This window comes from Ictalurus furcatus, chromosome 25, assembly GCF_023375685.1.
Source record: "Ictalurus furcatus strain D&B chromosome 25, Billie_1.0, whole genome shotgun sequence".
Lineage (NCBI taxonomy): Eukaryota > Metazoa > Chordata > Actinopteri > Siluriformes > Ictaluridae > Ictalurus > Ictalurus furcatus.
Window position 1 is genome coordinate 6,773,827 of NC_071279.1, and position 26,251 is coordinate 6,800,077.

A 26,251-nucleotide genomic window follows, 5' to 3' on the forward strand; every position below is an offset into this window, starting at 1 on the left:
TAATACTGCCACTACTACTACACTATTACATCTACTACTGTTACTGCTGCTACTACTACTACTACTATATCTACTACTTCTACTACTACTAATAATAATAATATCTCTAATACTGCCACTACTACTACACTATTACATCTACTACTGTTACTGCTGCTACTACTACACTACTATATCTACTACTTCTACTACTAATAATAATAATATCTCTAATACTGCCACTACTACTACACTATTACATCTACTACTGTTACTGCTGCTACTACTACACTACTATATCTACTACTTCTACTACTACTAATAATAATAATATCTCTAATACTGCCACTACTACTACACTACTATATCTACTACTGTTACTGCTGCTACTACTACACTACTATATCTACTACTACTACTACTAATAATAATAATATCTCTAATACTGCCACTACTACTACACTATTACATCTACTACTGTTACTGCTGCTACTACTACACTACTATATCTACTACTACTACTACTAATAATAATAATATCTCTAATACTGCCACTACTACTACACTATTACATCTACTACTGTTACTGCTGCTACTACTACACTACTATATCTACTACTACTACTACTAATAATAATAATAATATCTCTAATACTGCCACTACTACTACACTATTATATCTACTACTGTTACTGCTGCTACTACTACACTACTATATCTACTACTACTACTACTAATAATAATAATAATATCTCTAATACTGCCACTACTACTACACTATTACATCTACTACTGTTACTGCTGCTACTACTACACTACTATATCTACTACTACTACTACTAATAATAATAATAATATCTCTAATACTGCCACTACTACTACACTATTACATCTACTACTGTTACTACTACTACTACTATTAATAATAATAATAATATCTCTAATACTGCTGCTACTACTACACTACTATATCTACTACTGTTACTACTACTACTACTACTACTACTACTACTAATAATAATAATAATAATAATAATAATAATAATACCTCTAATACTGCCACTACTACTACACTACTATATCTACTACTGTTACTACTACTACTACTAATAATAATAATAGTAATAATAATAATATCTCTAATACTGCCACTACTACTACACTATTATATCTACTGCTACCACTATTACTACTACTACTACTACTACTACTACTAATAATAATAATAATAATAATAATAATAATAATAGTAATGATAATAATATCTCTAATACTGCTGCTACTACTACAGTAGTACTATAAATAATAAACAAACAAATAAATAAATAATAAAGTCTACATACATGTTAACCTAAAATATAGTATGATTCAATTAGCTGAGCATAATTGTTAAAACTTAAAACAATGACTTACATCTGAAATAGATTAAGATGGTTGTGAAAAAGCATGATATGTAACCTGTAAGTAATCCTCTCCCGTGGCGTTTATTTCCTCCTTCATCAGGGCCTCCATGGGTTCCTCCGGTGGTTGCAGTGAGTCAGCCGGGTCTCTTAGCTCACTCATACACGCTGCCTCAGCCTCCTGCCTACAGCCAGGGAGCTTCTGTCCAGTCGCCCGTCATTGGCGTAACCCCTGCCATCCAGACCCCCGTTCCCCCGCACCACCCGCTCATGAGTGCACACTTCCAGGTTCCTCCGCACTCGTCTCAGCCGCCAGGCAGCCTCGTGCTCAGCCTGCAGAACCAGTCGCCTTACCAGCCACCCATCACCCCTTCGCCTATGCCAGCTGGAGGACACAGCGTAGTGGGCAACGGGCACCTGACTCACCCGCTCATGCAGCTACCTGCTCTGCCTTCTGCCGCACTGCCACTGACCAACGGGCAGCCTTCGCCCGCCTCAGCCAATCAGGAGGGCCTAAACGGGCTGCAGATGCTACGTACAGTGGGCATGGGGAAGTACGAGTTCACAGATCCTGGGCATCCTAAAGGTAAGGGAGCAAAGCCACGGGAAAGCAGGCCTTTTAAAAATAACAAACTTGCCCTGGGTTGTCATGTATTATCTCTTCCAGGAAATTGCATTTGATGTTGGCAATGAAAGATGCTACAAACCTGCTGCTGGGAGGTTGTTAAAATAAACCCCAGGACCAGCTAAATCAAAGCGCTTCCAAGGTTGTGGGTTTCAGCAGTAACAAATGTCACTTGGCTGTGTTGCTTTCCCTGAGAACGTCTTGCCTTCTGAGAGTTGTGTTCTGTGGAGACTTAACTGGTTTCATGGTAATAAATTGTTGTTTGCACAAGATAACCTTGGACTAGGCCCTGTCAGCCTGAAACAGATGTCGGTATTCCCTGAGCAATTTTTGCATTTAATGAACCTTTTAATCTAGGTTTGGATTGGCTTTTAAGCTCATTTGATTTTTTATTTATTTTATTTTTTGTGTGTGTGAGCTTTATAAAACATGAGCAATTTACTTACCACACTGATCCAGCTTTGTCTATTAAACTACCAAAATTAGAGATAGTTTTGAAGTTCAAGTAGTCATGCATAGCTCATTGAAAAGGCATTCAAGCGCTTCATGTCGAGGGCTTTTTCTGTTTATGTTTCACTATTTGTTTCATTTAACTCTTTATTATCATTGCTTTTCCAAATACCAGTTCTGAAGCAGAGCCTCACTTGCAGCCGTCTTGCAATGTATCTTGCAATGTATCTTGCAATCATATACGTTTCTGTAAATGATTTCCTCGAAGGCAGCTCATCGAGAAAAGAGTTTTCATAGACTTTCATAGATGTTTCATTTTCAGTCCCGTTGTGATTCGTGAATTGACAGCAGTGCTGAAAGATGATTAGACAGAGAAGCATGCATTTATTCTAGTCTTTGTGTTCAAAACAAATGTCTCATCTGTTCAGAGTCCATGGCTTTAGTCAAAAGTGGCAACGTGAGACACCACTACAAACAAACTACCACTTCAAACCACTGTGTCTTATTTACAGCCAAGAACTACTCTATCCATCCATCCCATCCATTTTCAGTATTGCTTTATCCTTCTCAGGGTCATGGGGAAGCCTCTTGTGATGGAGGCTCTTTTGTTTTTTTTTTTATAGTTGCTTGTCTGGGTAGGAAATTTTACTGAAGCTCAGACCACCGAAATCTTAGAGTGTGGCACACTTTACTTTAGGGAAAAAAAAAACCTTCTTAACATTATTCAGTCTTTTTTCCTACTGGTCTCTTTGAACTTCGGCGAGCCCTCGTAGCGTAGCTAACAGAGGTTGTGAGTGCTGTGGGGTTTTTAGAGCCTTGTCCCCCATCGAGAGAGGCTTCATAAATCAGCCCACACTCGTGCAGGTGTGAGAAGTGCTCCTCTGTTCTCTTTCATATTACCACGTCATGGCTAAGTGTGACGTACCGGAAAGGTTAGCGCTGATAGAGCGAGGTGGCAAGGCGATGCGTGAAGCCCTGCATGTCCTTGACTCTGGGGTTGAATTTGAGAAGGCCAGGTCCTCCTTAGATGACACCTTGACAAGGATCATATGGTCAAAAGGATCAAAGGTGCACATATCATGCACCATATGCGCACCTTTCAAACTGGCCTTCATCTGTGTGGTATTTTACCTCAGCTACAGCTCTTTCTCCACATAAGGAGGGATTCTGGATTTTCACAGCTACCTCTGTGTGTGTGTGTGTGTGTGTGTGTGTGTGTGTGTGTGTGTGTGTGTGTTTTACTGTTGTTTGACCTTCACAGTCCGGAGGCATATGTCAGTTATAATGTTCTTTAAAATAAAAGGAGAAATGCTCACAGGCATGAGTACATAGTTGATTTGCCCTGTGGCTTTTAAGAGAGCAATTTATCACCTGCCCACACGAACAGCTGAGTGAGAATGAGGACGAGCTAGGAACTGCCGGCGACTGTGTTGATTTGTGTGTGCGTCTCCATGTGTGTATTTAAAGGCATTCTGGGCCATGAATCACAGCCACCTTTCAAGCACTGCCTTCTTTTTTTTTTTTTTTACCTTGTAGTAGAGGAATGCTGGGATGCCTGACTTTGAAGCAGCACTATCAGAGGAGCAGTTGCTCCATACGTGGTGCTTCCGAGCTCGCAAGCTGTCACCTCGTTGCAAGTTGGGTCAGAGCGTGTGGAAGGATGAAGGTGTGTTGTGTGGTGTTGACACTGAAACAGGTACACAGGCTTTCCAGCAGGTTCTGCATCAGCAGGATAGAACAGCCTCTGGCCATCCAGTGAGTAAACCATACCTTTCCTGCAGTGTGAGGGTTATATAGAGGAAAAAGATGGCCATAGATCACGCCTTCTATACGCTGTCTTGCTGTTCACCTTGTAAACGGATATTAATAAGGAGAAACTGAGGAACGGGGTCATTTGACAGCACTACAGGGGTAAGGATGTGATGGATGGTACGATGTTACGTTTTTGAAATGGAGCGACTCTTAGCGAGTGTTCGCTTTGCTGTGTCTCTGAAATCCGCCTCATCAGACGCCAGCACTTGTGAAAAGGTCCCCCATCGACTGCCAAAAAGCTATTTTTTTAGATTATTGTTTCCTTGCTTATCGCAGTGGAAGTATGGAAATGGAAAATGAGATGCCGCCATGCACCTAGGTATATTCAGAAGAGCTGGCAGTTTCAGCATATATCGTTTCATGTCTTCACTTTGGAGTTATTTTGTAGCTGAAGCTTGTGGCTTAGTCCTGGTCCTGGTCCTGGTTTCTGCGGACTAACCCCCGGGTGGTCTAGACCAGTGTTTCCGAACCGGGGTGCCGCGGCACACTGGGGTGCTGTCTGATGAGCGCAGAGATGCCGTGAAAAAATCCTTCAAACATTTCTAAAATGCTAAAAACGTGTATAAAACATTTAATATAATATGATAAATATCTGATGTCTGAAATAATAAGACACACACGCATAACAATAATAATAATAATAATACTAAATTATATATTTAAAAAAATTTAATAATTCCCTCCCCCTCGACTCCCCCCCCCCCCCCGACATGTCAGCAGCACGTCAACATCAGTCTGCATAACGTATGCGTGTGTTTTATCCTAATAATTAGCGTGTGATGATGCGTGTGTAGTGCAAAAGTATATGGACAGATTTCTTTAAAAAAAAAAAAAAGCTTCAGATGCTTCTGGATGCATCAACTTCATCCTCATGTAGCTAACGCTGTCTAGCATTAGTGTTTGTGTAGGGTGCCACAAAGTTTTGGCAAATTTTCGAAGGGCACCGTGGCTGAAAAAAGGTTTGAAACGCTGGTCTAGACAGCTCAATTAGAACACTAATCAGTTTGGACAGGTAGTTAGCAGCGTGATCGAGAGGCCACCTCATGAGTGTTGCTCTCAGACTGAGGGTTAGATCTCCTAATGTTGTCACCTGCACTTCCACACAACCGTCCACACCTCCCCCCTCAAACATACGAACGTACACGCATCCACTTTATGTTTCTCGGAAAATGTCACATTCGAAGAGCTAATGCAAATTTTAATCCGAAGCTGTACGAGATGAGGATCATGGTTGACTTGATGTCGAAATTGTATTTCTGCTTGCAATATAGTTATCATTAGTAAGTACGGGATGGAATATTATCGTCAGAGATTAGCGATGAGTAGTGATTTACACATAAATGTACATTTACATATAAATTAAAGTTTTTCAACTGGAATGATGTGAAATTGGTAAATATTTTGTTTTGTGCCAGCATGCCCTACGCCCGTGTGGTGCTTTGAATGGGTTGCCGCCTGCGCCTCTAACCCGGTGACACAAAAGCCGAACGGTAGGCATACACTCGAACTGAATAGGTACATGATTTATCGCTATTCATGGAAGCTGGATACTTTCTCTCACTCACTTTTTCAGATTTTTTTTTTTTCTGAAATTGCTTTACGGACAGCGGTTTCTGCCACATTGTCATTCAAATGCTGAAAAACTTGAACAGACTCAAAACATCCCGTGAGACACAGTTGATAACATTGATAACATTGATTCAAATTCAAATTCCCAGCAGTTGAATACCAAATATTTGGATTACTGTATACATCATTGTGAAGAATAGTCCCCGAAAAGTACGAGGTATATGACCGGCTGCTGAATTAGACGAGGCAGTGATGTTGAAGCGAATGCCTCCATTTTGTGATTAGTTCACAGGCTTCCCTGGATCTTGAGGAAAAGCTTTGACTAATGCATGTGATCACCCCAGTAAAGCAGATTAATCATGCAATATAGATGAACTGTACAGCCTACTTGATGCCTATTTAAAAATAAAATGCATCTCTGTCAAACGCTTGCTTTTGGGAGTGTTTTATTGTCCTGTTTGCTGACAAAATTGCGAGGAATTACTGAAGACCGCTCGGTAACACTTTCTTATGAAGCCGCTATTTATAAATCATTATAACTGTGCTTATCATTTTTTGTAAGCTGATAACGTAAGCATTTAAAAAAAATAAAAAATCTCTAATAACGGCAGTAATTCCTTTGTAACTTATGGTCATGCTGTAACAAACGCATCGCTTATCATTATAATGCCATGTGGTGTACTGTACAATGTCTATAACCAATCATTCATCATTATAAAGCAACGGTAATATTTTTTTTTTAGATTTATAAAAACATAATAAGGTTATATTCATTATAATGAATAGTGACACTTTCATTAGAACATGATTGAGTTATCCAGGAATTACATAGAGCACATTATTACAGCCTTTATTAGCGTTTATAAAATACTTACAAAAATTATACTATATCTATGTATTTAGAAAGAATTCTAAGCACAGTTATAATGATTTATGAATTTGGGCTGCATAGAAAGTGTTACTGACATGCCATTTACTGAGAAAGATGTTTTGCCGAATGAGTTAAAGATGCATTTCAAAATATTTGCATCAGCCCTGTAGTTAAAGCTGATTTCCAGCTCTAATCTCATTGCAGCCACGGCGGAGTGTGTGCTCACCAGCGTTTGATGTTTTGTTGGATAACATGGTTTAAGAGAGAAAAAAAAAAAGTAAGGAAAAATAATTTTGGTACACAAAGTGCAGTATTAAACTTAATTCGAATATATTGTTCATAAATATCTTGTTTTACTAGCAGGCCACATTTAATATAACGAGTACACCTGTCAGAGGGAAAGAAAGAAATTCAGGAAATGCGTTTAATGTAAACATTCACAGAGCAATCAGGTTGTTATTGTGGATTGTACGTCTCACTTATGTAGAAAGACACATCATCAACCTAGGCTGTGTGACACCGCATACATTCTGCTGCTGCCACAGCACTGGCAGCCCCTTGTGCATTATTATTCGGAGTGCCTCCATTGAGACATTATTCTGAGCTGGAGTGAAGCTCGGTGTGGGAGAGGAGATGAAGTCTGTGCTCATTATCATGCTTTAGAAAGGAGAATCCCACCGCGAGCCCATACGTTCCAGCCCTCACAGTTAATATAGTACACAGCTAGCGAGAGAGCTCATTAAGATTGATCATGCGCTGGCCGACTGGGCCGTACCCGAACCCTGCACCGCTTCCATTAATCACTCGCTTTTCAAGATAACACACCGCGTCACCAGACAGGTCCACTCAGAGATGCAGTCGGGAAAACATTGAGTTCTCTCTTATTCACTATGCGTTCCTGGATTGTCCACGGCTTGTCACCTACTGCACACGTCTCCCCTCTCTCTCTCTCTCTCTCTCTCTGTCACATTTCTCTCTCATGCTTGCCCTTTTATTTCTCTTGCTTCCCCCATTACTTTTAGTCTTTTCTTTTCTTGCTCCTCTGCTTCTGTTTCTCCAAATACAGGCCATCTAGGTCAACGCTTTAATGACCAGTTTTCAGTGGGGAGACAGAGTGATTAGGGGAGCGACAGGGGAAATTTGATGGCAGAAGGGATTAGACTCTGGGTTAAAGAAGAGCCTTTAGTTCAGATGGCTTGCTTCCTGTAACATGTAGACCCAGATGTTAAAAATAAAAAAAATAAAAAACAGAAGAGAAAATGAGCAGCCTCGACTCTTGTTGGTGGCAGAGCCTCTTTTTTTTGTTGTTGACACAGTTGAATGATGAACACAGTACCGGTGAATAAGGGTCAGAGAAAATGGATGCCAGATCAGTTCTTAGAGACTATTGGGTTTTTTTTTTTCTTCCCTTTAATATGACAAATATTTTGATAACCAAGATTTGAATATGCACCTAAGGGACATTTATTATACCCAGTCAAATTGCCTTCTGGGTCCTGTGTGGCTTACTGTGATATCGGTAAAGAGGAAACAGTGAGAGCTCACCAACACACACACACACACACACAGACCTGCCTTGGAAGTCGAAGCTCAACATGAAAGTGTTATGAAGATCGGCTATGCTTTTTTACTGCTCATTACCAAGCTGCTGATATTCAGGCCAGCGAGACACCCTGGAATCATATCATTTCCAGCTCCATACCCACTGCAAGCACAAATCGATTTGTGTGTTTAAGTGGAGTCAACCTGGAAAGGCCTCCATTTCCCTGCGCACTGTAGCAGACAGTCTCTGTGCCAAAAGATTCATTGGCGTAAGTTAAATGTTGATATGCAATATTGTGCACAGGAATTAAAATACGCAGTAATGTTTTATCTATAGATCTTCCTGTTCGCATAGCAGATCGTGAAAGTATGCGCTGTTCTCTGCTAATGAGAACGTGTTCAATTACAGAATGAGAAACCAGGTTACACAAATAGCAATGCAATGCAAGTGAAAATAGCAAGACACAATGAACGTCATCATGAAATCTCCCAGCTGTGCTGATAGCATTTACCCTGATAGTTTTGCATCCCATTCTCAAACATAAAAGTAATTCAGTCCAAAACGGAGGCTCGGCTGTAACGCAGCAACAGACCGAAACACGTTTAGTCTTTTCACTAAAGACTTTTTCTTCTTGAACTGGAATGACAAACTGTTGGTGTGAAGTTTCCTGCAGTTTCCAATTTGTTGTCTGGTTTCAATTGTTCGGCTGAGGTTTACAAGGAAAAGACTTACACGTGAAATTTATGTGTGAAATTGTTATGGCTTATGTCCACAGTGCAAGCTGTTTATTTTACGATCGTTTCTGAGTCAGGGCCATAACTTGTGTTTTGTCATCGCTCAGCAATGCAGAGCTGAAAAATGTGTCTGCGTTGTCATATTTATATATATCAAAAAATGTGTAGTCCGTGATTATAAAAACAAATGTGTATATGGTGTCAAATAGAATATAAGCTCCACAGACAATGAAATAGTTATGTAATTACTTTCCTAATTTTTACGTTAATACCAGCGCCAGTCCTGTCATGTATGGACACCAGCAATATGTTGAGATTCTGTCAATTTTAGCCCACTTTTCAACTGACCGGGTGCCATTTATCTAGAGGTCATGACTATTTTTAGTATTTTGGAGGATATTATATAGGATATTATGTGGACTATTCGGAGTAGCTCGTCATTTTTCAAAGTTACAGCAGATTTGCCAGAGATTTGGGCCCAGACACGTCATGTGATGTCATCGTAATGCGCATTTAGCCAAAGCCCTGTTCGATTCACGTGCGTCGAACATGAGTACAGCTACAAGCTTTCATTTACCAACGAATATCACTGCGAAAGACCAATTCGTGCGATTGCGATTTTATCAATTCGAGTAGTTTTCCGCAAAAAAAAAAAAAAAAGCACAAAAAATACGAGTCGCATCGCAAATTTTGAAAAAAGCCACAGCAAAATTAAACGCAAAAAACAAACTCTGTAAAATCCTGTATGGACTGATAATATATAATTTATGATAATAATAATATAATATAATGGCATTGAGCTCCACTGATTTTGAAGGCCAGTTTTATTTTTCTATACTACTACAAATAATAATAATAATAATAATAATAATAATAATAATAATAATAATAATATGTACGCATTCACCACCAGGTTTAATATGAACACTTGTACAGCTACTTATTCATGCAATTGTCAGCCAATCATGTGGCAGCTGCGCAATGCATGAACCCATGCAGATGCAGGTCAAGAGCTTTGGTTAATGTTCATGAAAGTATGTCGCCTAGTCTTTTTCCGATCTTCAACTCTCCGGATTTGGTGTCCAGTGCTGTGCCCTCTTTAGCTTCAGATTCCTTTTGACGTTGACCCCGGTGTGTACTTTTGCTCTTGTAGCCGGTCCATCTCAATGTTTGATGTGGAGTACGTTCTGAAAAGCTTTTCTGTTCACAACAGTTGTAAAGAGCGCTTATTTGTATTAGCCGTCCTGTCAGCTCGAACCAGTCTGGTCATTCAACACGGTGTTTCCACTGACAGAACTGCTGCACACTGCATGTTCTTTTTTGTTTGTTTGTTTGTTTGTTTTTTGCACCATTCTGTGTCAACTGTACAAACTGTTCTGTGTGAAAATCCCAGGAGACCAGCAGCTTCACACTCAAAGTCACTGAGATCACATTTTTTCCCCATTGTGATGTTTGGTGTGAAATATTATATTGTAATTGCATTTGCATGATTTTATGCATTGGGTTTGGGGTTTGAGGTTCGAATCCCGCCCCCACCCTCTGTGCACAGAGTTTGCGTGTTCTCCCTGTGCTTCAGGGGTTTCCTCCGGGTACTCTGTTTTCCTTCCCCAGTCCAAAGACATGCACTGTAAGCCGATTGCCATTTCTAAATTGTCCGTAGAACGCGGGTTTGAATTGTGCCCTGCGTTGGGTTGGCACCCCGTCCACGGTGCCCACTACATTTTGCCCCGAGTTCCCTAGGATAGGTTCCAGGCTCCCTGTGACCCTGTGGAGGATACGCAGTATGGTAAATGGATGGATGGATGGATGGATGGATTGTACAGCACTTGCAGCAACAGGTGTATGAAAAGTGCTCTATAAATAAGGTTTCTAATTATCATTATTATTATTATTATTATTATTATCATGCTTCTCGAACAAATCACAGACAGATTCAGCCCTACACACATTGCATTCATCGTCTTGGAGCGTAGGAGTGTTCTGCTTGGGCATGAAGCACAAAGAGGATACTCAGAGTCTGGCAAACAAATTGATGATGCGGTTTTATGCTAAACTATATTCATCCAGGTATAAATACGGTTGACATTGTGCATTAAGGTGGCGCTATTGGTGGATGCAAAGATGCATTGCCTGGCAAATGAAACCATAAGTTGACCGATTAAATCTTGCTTGGTTTTCATTAACAGACTTTATCTCTAAGCCTAAGGCTTTGTAGGCATGTGTTAAATGTTAATGTGCCATACTGTGTGCTGGGCATGAAATAGGCAGTAGTGTATTAGCTATAAAGCTGTCTGTTAAATTAGCTGACATAGTCACTTCTTAGACACTGCTAAATGTAGATATACATGTGTTGACCCCGGATAGTATGATCTGATTAGGGTTAACAGTCAAACTGGCAGATGGCTGATATTTAATCACCAGCTGATAGCCACACAGATGAGCATATTTACAATCAATTAAAGAACACAAGGCCAGTAATGAGACATACACACAAGTTGTAGGTCTGTAACACACTATCGCTTCTGAGCAGTAGATTCACTTTTATTATACAGGTATTTTCATTATTATCATTATGTAGGTGTCAGAGTGTCTATTTGCTAATTGTTAATATATGTGTGTGTGTGTGTGTGTGTGTGTGTTTATCCATGCAGCAGGATGCCTGCATTCATAATTTTGAGTAAATTACAGTAGCCAGGCTAAATCGATGCATTGGAGAAGATAAAGGCATGAGTAATAACAGCGCTCTCTATTTTTAATCAGTGTCTTGCTGTGTCCAGACGAGCCGCCTGACACCGTGTGTATCACTGATGTGCTCAGAACTTTGATAAACACTCTTCTTTTTTTTTTTTGTACATTTATTAAGGCTGGGTAGTGCTGGAAATTTCCTGCTCTCAATAAATGGAATTTCGTCCCTAAAGCAAACTAAATCAGAAACCAAACTAAGTCAGTTTTGCATCTTCTATTGAAAGAGATTTACAGTTAACATGTTTACAATCAACATTTTCCACAAATCTACATTTGCAGTTGTAATGTGTGTGATGTGCTTGTTTAGAATTTTTGGAGGTTTCTTTGTACACAGTTCAGCATTCAAAATAATAATTATAATAATAATTATTATTATTATTATCAGAAATAATACAAAAAACATATTTTGACTACTATTACAATACACTACTCCAACAACTACTACTACTACTAATTATTATTATATATTATAATATAATATAATATAATACAATATAATGTAATATAATATAACAATCCTTTTTTTTTAATCAATGCCCACAGTGTACTTTTCACATTTATAAGAAATTCTAAATTAACCCTAAAATAAGAAGAAGCAGTTGGTAAAGAGCAGTTTTGCGAGGCTGAATGTGAATGTCCGTGTAAAACTCCCCTGAAACCCCTGAAACCTCTCTTGATAGCCTGAAACTAAAGTGCTTAAGCATTTCATTAAACAAATGTTTGCAGTGTTTTAGTTATTTTCATGCTTAATAGCATCCGTCCTGATGGAGTCTGGTAATCACCATATTGGTCAGCTTTGTGCAGATTTTGCCTGTAGTGTCATCTGATGAAGTATGGCTTTATTATATGTCATTAATGCATCTCACTGTGCCGTTGTTTAGATGCATTTTGCCGGGGTTACTTTAGGAAGGCAAAACTGTCTCTCAGCAGTATTAATAACTAGAGCTATTAGAGTGGAGCCGAGTGAACCTAGAGGGAAAGAATCACAGCAGCTCGTGGCTCAGGCACATCAAAATGACAGATCGTCTGCTGCCACGCTCCTGATGGATCCTGCGTCACGTACGGCTGCTGGCACTTCTGTTCTGTGAGGCCCGCTAGGTACCTGATAGCTACTGTTGGTGTGTGTGTGTGTGGACCAGTGGTCTCAGAATGTTGTATGGGTCTATACCCCGCTGCTCTTTGGGATTCTATCGGAGAAGAGAACACAAAGGCTGAAGGGCGTCTTCTCCCACACAAGACGAGGCCTTCGGTTTATCTGCGCAGTAATCCCCACGGTGTGAGGACTCTGTCTGTAGACAGGGGTTGAGAGAGCACTTCCTTTCCCAAACTACACATTATAAAGGGCTTTTTACAGATTACACTGAGCACCAGTGCTTTATAACGTTCTTGTGATGGAGACCAAAAGTTTTCCGAAGAATCCCAGAAAATCTCTCGAGCTGTACGATGAAGGAAGGTTATTTCAGAAATGTAGCACGTCTTATCACTTACATACGTATAAGGTAATATAAACTGCACGAGAAAGTTAAATGCAACTTTAAAATAACATTAAAATGCACAATTCCGAGTGTCCGTGTAAGATAAACACCTGTCTGTGTGACTCAACCTTTCCGGATAAATATGGAAACTTCCAGAAAGCATAGCTCTTAGTACTGCTGTGTTATTTGATTTGGAGGTTCTACATTGTCTTCTTGCTATGGCTTACTTTCTTATCAAGTTATCATCTGCCTAATAGAATAATTTGGGCAAAGAATATCAGGTTGGTTATGCTAACACACTTGCTATCCACTGTCTGTAGATATTTTATTCCACTTTGCCACCATGTGAAAGACGAGCAAAAGCGGTCTGATTTATGCCATGATCTCTCAGGGAAAAAACCTTGTGTATCAAGCACATTTTCTTTCATATATATATATATATATTTACAGCCTTTCAGCCATTGTGTGTGTTTATTATTCTCTTACGTACTTGACCCTACAGTTCGCTTGTCTCCAAGAATGAATTTTATACCTACTCTTCTATTCACACCAGCACTCCAGCTTTTATCTGTCCAAAGAGGGGTTTTAGAGACTTTTGTTTGATGTTGCAATACAAGATAAAAACTCTTACTTTTCAACACAAAATATGTCTTGGCAGCTCAATAACATGTTGATCCATTTTGGAAGATATTTTATCACGCTGCCATTAAGATATCCTTCACAGTTTGAAGATACTACACCGGGTTTAAGATTTGGGTCAGTTTGGAAACCCAGCACTGGGGTCTAATATGGACTGATCCAGCATGGGGTGTTTTAATCCAGTGAGGTTGGGTTTTAATCCAAATTGTGGGTAAAAAAAAAATAACTGCATTTCTGGGCTGTAGACACCCAAGCTGTCATGGTTACAGTGTGAACGTCGCGTGAGCAGCTTTTTTTTTTTTTTTTTTTTTTTTTTTTTCCTCCAGCACAAAAGAAACTTCATGCAGAGCTCCTTGTCTACAAGAACACCAAGTGTAATAGCAGTCTTACCTGCCTAAAATATGATAATATCATATCTTTGTAATCATGGATGAAGAATAGCAAACGCAGAATTAGCATTTACTCGACTCCAGTGCTAGCTGATAATAATAATAATAATATTACAGAAGAAACGTGAGGTATTTTTCAACTAGTTATAAGTAAATTTTAGTTATGTAGCGGACCTAAGTTAACATTAATTGTAACGAAATTATGTACGAATTTAATCTATTCTTACCTAAAAATATTAATTTGTCTTTAGTATTTCTTGTTTATCACAAGAAGCCAACTGCAAATATTTTCCCCCAAAATAATGTTAGTAATAATTTAATAATTTTAAAAAGGTTGTTGCCTCCACAATGTCTGATTAATACAGGCATATCATTTTGAATGGTTCGGCTAAATTACAGATCTAGCTATAAATATGTGCTGCAGATTATAAAGTCAAGTGTGAACAACTTTCAAAAAGATCTCTTACAGTTACATCTGATTTCTTTTACTTCAGACTTGCTTGCTGCTGCGTCTCAACAGGCGAAGTGGAAAATTCCAGAAATCGTGCAGGTCCTCATCTCAAACCTCGCATGCTGCTCTTTATCAACCCAATTTAGTGTATATAATTTTAAAAAAATTAAAGCTTAACTTTTAGAAATATTTAATATACGGTAATACTGGATAAATGTACAATAACACAAAAAAATGTAGTATAGTTTTTTTTTTTTTAATCACTTATAAACAATATTTGTACAAAATTGGTGGTTGGATTAAAAAAATTATGAATTCTGTTTTAATGTAAATATATTGAATTTTATTAAATGTTTTTCTTCAATTTGACGAGATTATAATTATATTATTAATATACAATTATTTGTGCATAATTATGTTTATATATATATATATATATATATATATATATATATATATATATATATATACACATGCAGTAAATGGCAGCATTCTTCTTCTTCTTCTTCTTCTTCTTCCTCTTATTATTATTATTATTATTATTATTATTACACTCTTAAAAAATGCTGGTTTATTTTTTCTACCCAATCGCTGGGTCGAGAGTTTTGGGTCATTTAATTGGGTCACTTTCTCAGTCTTGGATATTTTTTTGTGTAACCCAATCGCTGGGTTAGTGTCTGGGTCATTTTCGCTGACAGTTGAATCAATGCACCCCTCCCTTACCCCGACGCCTCAGCCCAGCTGCTTGGGTCACATCAACTCAGCGTGGACTGTTTGAATTCGCCTCAGGTGGAGGTAGTGGTTTTCTTACTGACAGACCGTTAGATTTATTTAGAGAAACAAGGTTTGTATCAATATATTTATCCATAAAACTGTACACTAGAAAAGCAAAAATGTGCAATAGCAGTCCAGTTTACATGGCATTAAATGCTATCTTTGTTCGCTTTGGCTTACTTGTTTGTAATGGATCGTAAGTTGGTTACTCAGTTGTTGTTGTTTTTTGTGGATATTTTAAACTTCTCCTTTGATGAAAATCTGAGGTTTTCCTCTTAAATATATGACTTATTTGAGTCTATATATAAACACTCTATATATAAAGTCTATATATAAACACTACTTTAGAAGCTCTAGCAATACAGTTCTGAACACCTTCTTGTGGATAAATAAATGTGATACCATGTTGGCATATTTGTTTATAATGTGGTATGTTTGACATTTTCAAAGGGTAAAAATAACCCTGAAAAAATGAACCCAATTTAAGAAATAAAATTAACCAATTACAGCGTCTTTGTAAAAATTAAACCATCCTTTTGGTTGAAAAACAACCCATTTGCTGGGTTAAAATGAACAACCCAACTTGATAGGTTAATTTAGCTCAAAATATGTTCTGTCCTATATTTACCCAGCCATTGGGCTAAAAAATAACCCAATTAACGCAGTGTTTCTTAGAGTGTAGACAGCATTTCTTGACTATTTAAATTCTTTTGATAAAGATCACATATTGGACCTTTATAGCTAGAAAGAGAAATATATGAAACGTTTTTAGTAATTACAGACTTTTTTTTTCGTTTAAAACATAATATTTGGCCATTATACAAAAGTTATTTGCCAAAGGTAATAGCTTTTAGGTGTTTGTGTGTGTGTGTGTGTTATAATTAACACATTAATTGTGCTTTTAATCCACTGCAAGACATATAAAGGCATAATATCTCATAAATGGCTGTTTCTAATTATGTGCTAAGTAAGCTATGTTTTGCAGTGTACTGGGATAGGTCCAGTCAGGTTATTAATTAATTTATTCTGGTTAAAATTTTATTAATGTGTAAGTAAATGTATTTATTTATTCATTCATTTATTATTTATTTATTCTGTGTGAGCCTTTCTCGAGCAATTTAAAACCACGATAACACTTTTTACATTTAGGTTCACACTCACTACTGTGCCAAATCTTAAGCACCTTGGTTTTTTTTTAATACAAATGTTGTCTCAGGTGTTTATTTGAGGACTTCTGCAATACTGGGTCACTAAAACGCATTTTTAAAATTCCGAACATTACTTTTCCAACGAAAATTTAAATGTCAGCGATAAAATATTTAAGTGAGTAAAGAAAGTAACATTACGTAATAGACCAGGTTTCGAACATGATGAAGGCTGTCAGGGATTATCTGCAAATACAGAAGCGTGTGTGACAGTCAGAAGTCTCCAGAAGAACTATGAGGAAATACTTAACAGACAGTTTCTTTATAAGTGCACAGTGTACCTGATACTACTGATGGATTTTTTTTTTGAAAAGCAAAGCATGTGTAGTTTATTACTGTTTACGTATTACTGCTCTTTCTCGTGGCTTGTAGAACGTAGAAATGTTTTACGAATCTCAATAGTTTTGAAGATATCTCGGCTTTGTAGCATTTATTTTTGTACTGCATCTTTCAGAAATGGTAGATATTGTATATATTTTGAGTGAACAAATCCATCCACATACTGGAACTGTAAGGAAACTGTAATTCCTTTCTAGAAGATATCATTTTTTCATGATTACTAGGTGGCAAGAAACTCTGCAACACATAGTCTAGAAAATGCAGTCATTGGAATTGTAATCTCATACATTTTGTGTTATTTTTGAGTATATGATACTTTCCACCATTACACAACAATTTACCAACTACTGACACCCTCCCTCCTCCCCACAGCCTAAAAAAAAATTACATCTTTAATATATGTTTAATACTTGAACTAATTCAAGTAATAAAAATCCAACATTTTTTTTAAATGTAACAATTCATGCAGTAGATGGTAAAGGAGACGGTAACATATACAATATAAGGTAAGAATATGAGAATACTATATGAAGCAAAAAATAAGATGTTAATGTTGCCAAGTAACTGCTGCATTAACTACTCATTTACACATTTACACAGCTCTGAAATATTTCCATTCTTATTATCATTATAAATAGGCTACACTTAGCTAAAAGAGTTCTGCGTCTGTTTTGATGTGATGCTTTAATAAATTATATAATGCCTTTGTATGCTTATTTCAAGATAATTAACCATGATATATATATATATATATATATATAAATAATATATATATATATATATTATTTATATATATATATATATATATATATATATATATATATATAAATAATATACAGATCTTGATTTTGAGCTGAGTTTTTACAATTATACCTTCTATATATAGTAGGATTGATTTATCAGTCCAGACCCTGACCAGATGGAGACTCCGTGGAGCTTTTTTCCAAATGTATGGCCTAGCTCCTTTTCTGACACGTAAAGACACAGTGATTGTGTTCAGGGGTCCATGAAAAACGAATAAGTCAAATGAACAAGTTAAAATATTCATTAAATGTTTACCCGTGGTGGTTTCTGGAAATCAAACAAAATTTTAAGATCCCATACATTTTATTTGTATAAACTGCTAATATTGTAAGAAATATATATTCAGTAATAGAGAACGTATATTCGATATGTTGCATCTCAAAGTATAATCTGTTAAACGTACAGACACTAGCTAATTTATTTACATTTAAAGTGTTCACTTAAACAGCGGAGGTGGAATTCTAGCAGCACTTCACGCATATCCTCTTGTGTGAGTGTGTGTAGATGTGTGTGCGCGTTTGAGGGACAGCACACATGTGCCGCAGGCTGTTTCATGCTCCACACTAATGATGTTCTGTTTCTCGCTGGGCCTTGACCCTCCACTTATACGCCGCAATTTTCTTTTCTATCAGCCGTGTCCACCAACTTCGCGAGAGATCCATTGTTCAACTACAGCTAAAGTTCCTCATTTCTCTCCGGCTGTCTCTCTTTTATTCGGTCTGCAAGTGAATTGGGTGTTCTTTGCGACATGAGATTGGAGGTGAAAGCCATGTCGGTCACACACTCGAGCACACACACGTACACGCACATGTGCACAATGGCTGCTCCAGTTGCAATGGCAGTGACATAAATAGAAAGATTCAAGTGGATGACTGTTTACAGCAAGTATCGAGGTGTAACAGGCGTGCATTCTGATCACTGTATTTCATAATTATCTTCATAACTGACACACATGCTGAGATTTTTAATGCATATGTGCCAACATCTATGGTTTAGCCATTAAAGAGACATTGACTACGTTTACACGGACAGCAGTGATCTAATTATTCACCTTATTCTGAATAAGACAATATTGTGATGAAGGTGTTTACACGAGTCGCTTTTAGAGTATTCCTTTCATGTTCCCGTGTTACATGTTATAGAACATAGCGCGATTAACGTCACACGTCATTACGTCCCCGCGCCACGCCGTCCGACGTTCCCTCCAGAATTTCACGTATCGACATACAGTTGGTCTTCGTTATGGTACCGTATACAGTTTTGGGTGTTTCATTTTTCATTTTACGAACGCTTCAAGTGCGGTTAATTATTTGTCATGCTGTACGTACAAATAGACGACTGCTTGAAGCCGTGGGCTGCGTCCCAAACCGCGTACTTACCTACTATTTAGTTGGCAAAATACGTGCATCTCGCCTACTATATAGTACGTAAGTTTGCCGTTTGGGACGCAGCCGTGCTCTCTTGTTTGCCATCAAACGGTCGAGCCCTGCCGTGTGTACATATCCTGTCATAAAATGCGGAGAAAACTCCCACACGATGTTAATAGTGTGATTAAGGTGTGTACATGTCTGTAATGTACTTCGATAATGCGACTAAAACAGGAATACTCCACATGTCTTAATTTGATCTGTGTTTACTTCGAGTCTGACTTTGGTCGGATTAAGGTCATCAATAATTGCTGTTTACATGCTAGTTTCTTAATCAGAGTATCGTCTTAATCGGGTTCATATTGGATCATTGTTGTCCGTGTAAACGTACTGACTGAAAACTATGAATTTCTGCTTTCTCTGCTTAATCGTTGAACCAAACTTCGACCAGTAGAAAAGGGATTCCACTGAAATGAAGAGAACACCATGGATATGGACCTGTGGATATGAAAAGACACACTTTTTTTTTTGTGGTTACTGACTTTATCTAGGTGACCTGTGAATTCACAAACCTCTGCCATATGAGCCAAAAGAACCCAAGATGGGAGACGGTCTACTTGGCTGATTAAAAAATATAGATGTTTTATTATTATTATTATTATTAAAAAGCGGTGTCACCTGATTTTGCCTCACGATTTTCCTCATTCACCGACATGGATGCTTGGGTTTTTGTGGTATAATTCTATTTTTCTTCTTTCTGCCTATTAGGATTTTCTTGTTAGCAATGTTGGCACATCTGTTAACGTAGCACGTTTAGGACGATTGCCTAATTTCTACAAGGTGAATTGAAAAATGATTGAAAATAGTTCTAACAATAGCAGATCAAGTAGTGCAAGACACTCAGAATCGAAATTGGTATGAATTTGTGCCAGACAGCTATATTTGCGGGTGCGTTGTGCACAGATAGCTTTGAACACACTATAATCATTTCTCTTTATTAGTGAAGTGAACACTTTGGTTCAGCTCGTCATTATCATTGCCTGTGTGTTTGCACCTCCTCACTCCATACCACACAATCCCATTATGTTGGCATCTTGGACAAATTCAACTTTGAAATAGCTTCTTGCATTTAACAGAGTTCAATCTGTCCTCGTGCCTGCGAGCTATGTGTGGCATTTTGTCAGTGCTGTGTTGAAACGTCGCATTCTACAGTACAATATTTTCTTTAATAGCTTTGGTGCAGTTTGTAATGTCACATTCACGTCTTAAAACTGTGACACACACTTGACCACCCATTTTGTTGTGCGTTTCATTTTCGTAGCAGAGTTGTCATTTCTAATCATGACTAATTAGTAATACAATCACATGGGGAAAGTAGTCCAAGAATAGAACTGGGATTTAAGATGTTTTTTACTGGAAGTAAGTTACTGCAAGTTTTATTAGCTAAACGATCTACACAGTTTAACAGCTCTGTTAAACTTGACATGACAAGTGGATTTTCATTTCAAATGCATTTAAGTATCATGTGCCAAATTATTGGATTCTTGGATTAAACTGCTGTATAAAAAATGGTGAAAATAGTAGATAAAAATGATTATCAGATGAATTATCAGGATACTATAAATGATAATAATAATAACAACTGTTCTATTGTTTTAAGGCCTACTACTACTAATCATCATCATCATAAATAAATAATAATAATAATAATAATAATAATAATAATAATACTATTAGTACTGCTACTACTACTACTACTACTACTACTAATAATAATAATAATAATAATAATACTATTAGTACTGCTGCTACTACTACTACTAATAATAATCATCATAAATAAATAATAATTAATAATAATAATACTATTAGTACTGCTACTTCTACTACTACTACTACTACTAATAATAATAATGATAATAATAATAATACTATTAGTACTGCTACTACTACTAATAATAATAATCATCATAAATAATAATAAATAATAATAATAATACTATTAGTACTGTTACTTCTACTACTACTAATAATAATAATAATAGTACTACTACTAATACTGCTACTACTACTACTACTGCTGCTACTACTACTAATAATAATAATCATCATCATAAATAAATAATAATAAATAATAATAATACTATTAGTACTGCTACTTCTTCTACTACTACTACTACTACTAATAATAATAATACTATTAGTACTGCTGCTACTACTACTACTACTACTAATAATAATAATAATAATAATACTATTAGTACTGCTACTACTACTACTAATAATAATACTATTAGTACTGCTGCTACTACTAATAATAATCATCATCATAAATAAATAATAATAAATAATAATAATAATAATACTATTAGTACTGCTACTTCTACTACTACTACTACTACTACTACTACTACTAATAATAATAATAATAATAATAGTACTACTACTAATACTGCTACTACTACTAATAATAATAATACTATTAGTACTGCTGCTACTACTACTACTAGTAATAATAATAATAATACTATTAGTACTGCTGCTACTACTACTACTAATAATCATCATCATAAATAAATAATAATAAATAATAATAATAATACTATTAGTACTGCTACTTCTACTACTACTACTACTAATAATAATAATAATAATAATAATAGTACTACTACTAATACTGCTACTACTACTAATAATAATAATACTATTAGTACTGCTGCTACTACTACTACTACTACTAATAATAATAATAATAATAATACTATTAGTACTGCTACTACTACTACTACTACTACTAATAATAATAATACTATTAGTGCTGCTACTACTACTACTACTACTAATAATAATAGTATTAGTACTGCTGCTACTACTACTACTACTAATAATAATAATAATAATAATAATACTATTAGTACTGCTACTAATACTACTACTACTACTAATAATAATAATAATAATACTGTTAGTACTGCTGCTACTACTACTACTAATAATAATAATACTATTAGCACTACTACTACTAATAATAATAATAATAATAATAATACTGTTAGTACTGCTACTAATACTACTACTACTAATAATAATAATACTATTAGTACTGCTACTACTATTAATAATAATAATACTATTAGTACTGCTGCTACTACTACTACTACTAATAATAATAATAATATTAGTACTGCTACTAATACTACTACTACTACTACTAATAATAATAATAATAATAATACTGTTAGTACTGCTACTACTACTACTACTAATAATAATAATAATAATACTATTAGCACTACTACTACTACTACTACTACTAATAATAATAATAATAATAATACTGTTAGTAATGCTGCTGCTACTACTACTACTACTACTACTAATAATAATAATAATACTATTAGTGCTGCTACTACTAACTACTACTACTAATAATAATAATAATAATAACTTTATTGTTGTAAGGCCTACTACTACTACCACTAATAATAATAATCATAATAAACAAATTATAACAATAATAATATTACTATTAGTACTACTACTACTATTACTATCATTATTATTATTATTATTATTATTATTAATAATAATAATAATGTATTGAGTAATTGTTATTTATTATTTACCATTATTCTGAGCTTTCTAGGAGGCAACTGAAGGGCTTCTGTAGATATATACCTGAAAAGGATTAGCTTTTTTTTTTTAATCTCAAAGATTATATCACGAGTCAGAGTGTTGAGAAGAGAAATATCCAAGATCCCTCCCTCAGCACAGTGAGTGTGCTCCTCAGTCAGTAGCTCTTGACCCTGTACTGCCCCTCTTTTACATTTTGATGGGGAAGTTCACTTTACAGAGCCTCATTAAGCACTGGAGTCACTTCCTCCTCAGTTCATAGCTGTTCTAGCTTTTTTTTTTTTTTTTAAATCATTTAGTTCATTTACATATCCATACTACACATCTTTCATTGGGATATATGTCTGTTCGCTTGCACAGTCACTTCTAATATATTTTCCTCATTAAAACAATAAAGAGCAGACAACAAAAGATCTGAATTACACTAGAAACAGTTTTGTTTAAAATGATTTCAAATAGCAGTGGTAAAAAAATGTCTCTTTTAATATAGAGAGATGTGCAGTGTGCTGAATTGTTTGCTTTGTCTCTTTTGAGTATCTGCCTCAACCTGCCTGAGCTGATTTTAACAGGAAAGAACAAATCGAATTTTGCAGGTGTACTAATATTTCAAATAAAGCAGTTTTCATAATTTCATACAATAACATTGTATTATGTCTTTCCGTTCTTGCAGTTTGAAAATTTTAGAGGTGAACCGCTATTATAATGGTGTATTGATTATGTGTCTCATACCCAGCGTTTAATCAAGCACAAACATGTTTGCGTTTCTACCAGTTTACCTCATGTTTATTACAGATGATGACTATATAAGCTTTTACCCTCGATATGTCAGCTTATAATGCTCCGTTAAAAGTCGAGAGAGAGAGAGAGAGAGACTCTAACGTTTGGCTGAGTATACTGTGCAATATATTTGCACATCAGGAAATTGAATTTGTGTATCACAGTGGCTGACTGTGTCTTTATCCATCCCCTGCATGTCTAGTTATTATATTATTCATAATTCTGTCGAAACAGTGTTTGATCGATTTATGTCCTTCTGTTTGATTGAAGTGTTTACGTTCAAGTTTAAATATTCAGCTCGTAGCCAGCTCATGTAGGTCAACCAGTTGTGGGTCTCGTGTCGAGTCTCAATGTCATCTGTATACACTGTGATAATTCAAGGCTGTTTTTTAACCTCCAAAGTACTATTTTCCTGTGAGCGAATGTGCACTGTGTTTCATTGTTGTTTGTTGTTGCATAATTTCTGATGTGTGTCTATTTGTAATATATGCTTATTGTCTAATGTGCTGTGCATTTTTCTCCTTTTCTCTTATAGAGAATTTGCTGATATGTTGGCTATTTCCACGTTTTTTTTTTTGTTTTGTTTTGTTTTTTTTTCAGTTCTCTGTTACTTCTGTGTCTTCTATTAATTATAAAAACATATATTTCTAAAACAGTATTTGGCATTGTCTGTTTTTTTTTTTTCTTTTGTTCTACAGAGATGTTGAAGGAGCTGAACCAGCAACGCAGAGAGAAAGAATTTACAGACCTGAAAATTGTAGTTGAAGGCAAAGAGTTTGAAGTCCACCAAAATGTTCTAGCTTCCTGCAGCTTGTATTTCAAGGACATGGTGAAAAGGTTTGCCTTTTCTTCCCTTCTCACCAGCCGTCGATCTGATCCGTTCTTTTCATAGGGCACATTTGTGTGGTTTTTCTCTTGCCTCCCCCTCTCTCTCTTGCAGGTTGTGTGAAGACTTTGGTTCCTATCGCAGGGCCAGCAGCCATTCCTTCTCCCCCTCAAATGAATGTATCTCAAAACGGGGGAAAAGCGTCAACTTTTTTTTTTTTTTTTGTCTTTTCCCTTCCTCCCCCCACTCTCTAATTAACAAGTAACAAAGTGTTCCATGACTGATGGATCTTAAAATGATCATAAAATGGCCTTACCTAAAGAATACCTTATTGTGCATGTACGTATTGTCCTCCTCTAGCCGTGTGGTGTCTGTCATGTGGCTATGGGATGAGCTTTGTCAGCTGTTTTATAAGTGCATACAGCATATAGGGCCTAAAGAAAAAGCATCCCATTCATATGGTAAATATTCATGCTTCAATGAATAGTAGAAAAAGCACTCGGTTACAAACAAAGGAAAGAACGCAGCTCCTTTTCCTGCGCCGCTGAATCATTACCTTCACAGGTCAGAGCCATCGTCTGTATTTACTGCTGAAGAGCAGAATTTTATATATTACCTCTTCTATATTGCATTTGTCTACTCACATTGCGAATGCACTGCATTTTTATGATTATTCAGTCGTTTTATATTCCTGCCAGTGCGTTTATTGACCTTAAGGAGGTTAACAGACTAGTAAGGGAGGCATTTGTTTGTGTGCGTGGGAGCATTGTGCTTGAGTGCGTGTGAGCCATGCTTGCAAATACTGTTGACGTGTACAGTATTTGGCGTGTACAGGTTATGATGTATGGAATCCTCTAGGTATACATCTCACAAGCGAAAGAACGTCTGGCGGGGAGAGAAGCTTGTGATACTAATGTCACAATATGGACTAGATAACATGGCGTTTTAACGTAGAAGGTAGATGGATGGGAACTGGAAGATGAATCGTTCCCTTCGTTGTTCTATACTGTACGTAAAGGCAGTTTGCTTTAGTGTTATTGAGACGTGCTAGCGTTTCGAAAATGATGAATGAATAGAAATTCATTGTCAAAGCAAGAAGGTCAGTGAAATGAAGCCTCATTGGAAAGCTGAGACGAGGCCAGGCTGCTGCCTGCGTAGGCACAGATACGCTCGTCACAGTGAGCGGCAAGCAATTAATTAATATCTTCCTCAAACCGGACTGTTTATGTCTTTGTCTCACTGCCAAAGGTTTTATGACCGTGACCTTGCAACAGAGACTTTTACTTTAATCAGTTTTATCACTGTTTCATCAAATCTGAATAGACAGCCCTGAGTTACAGAATAGTAGGTAGACTTAATCAGTTTAAGGATCCAGGCCTTATTACATTGTGTAATGTGCTGCTTGCACTGTCTGTAGAGTGACGTATTTGAAAGACAATGAATCGAATCAGTGACCTTCTCCGTCGGGTCTAGCTGCGTTGCTGAACTTTGTGTGCATGTGTGTTTTTGTTACTCATTTTAATTTGAAATGTTTTCTTTTAAACATTTTGATTCGTGTTAAAAAGGTCAGTGTACAGTAGGTGTCTTTGCATCAGTAATTACTTTTTAGGTCACTACTGTGTTACACTCACCGTATAGGGTCTAACTCACTGAGTGTGTGTGTGTGTGTTGCATACGTTTTCAGAACCTCGCCGATTATCCTGCTCTTAAGGCTCCTGCTAATATGTGTTTACACGCAGTCCGTGAACTCTCACTTTCCTTAAAGAAATAGTCCCGTGTTTCTCAACCTAATCTCCATCTACTACATCTGTAGCATACGCGTGATCACCATAAACAATATGTTT

The 26,251-nt window shown here is 36.6% G+C and overlaps 1 protein-coding gene across 2 annotated transcripts in view; it reads left to right on the plus strand.

Annotated features, from left to right (window-relative positions):
- Window positions 1–26,251, plus strand: part of LOC128601003 (kelch-like protein 29) — a 209,833-nt gene that overhangs the window by 130,581 nt on the left and 53,001 nt on the right. For both annotated transcript variants that reach the window (XM_053613846.1, XM_053613847.1), the window contains 2 exons: window positions 1,483–1,965; window positions 24,280–24,418. In XM_053613846.1, the coding sequence (XP_053469821.1) occupies window positions 1,483–1,965; window positions 24,280–24,418 (622 nt within the window). The remainder of the gene's footprint in view (window positions 1–1,482; window positions 1,966–24,279; window positions 24,419–26,251) is intronic.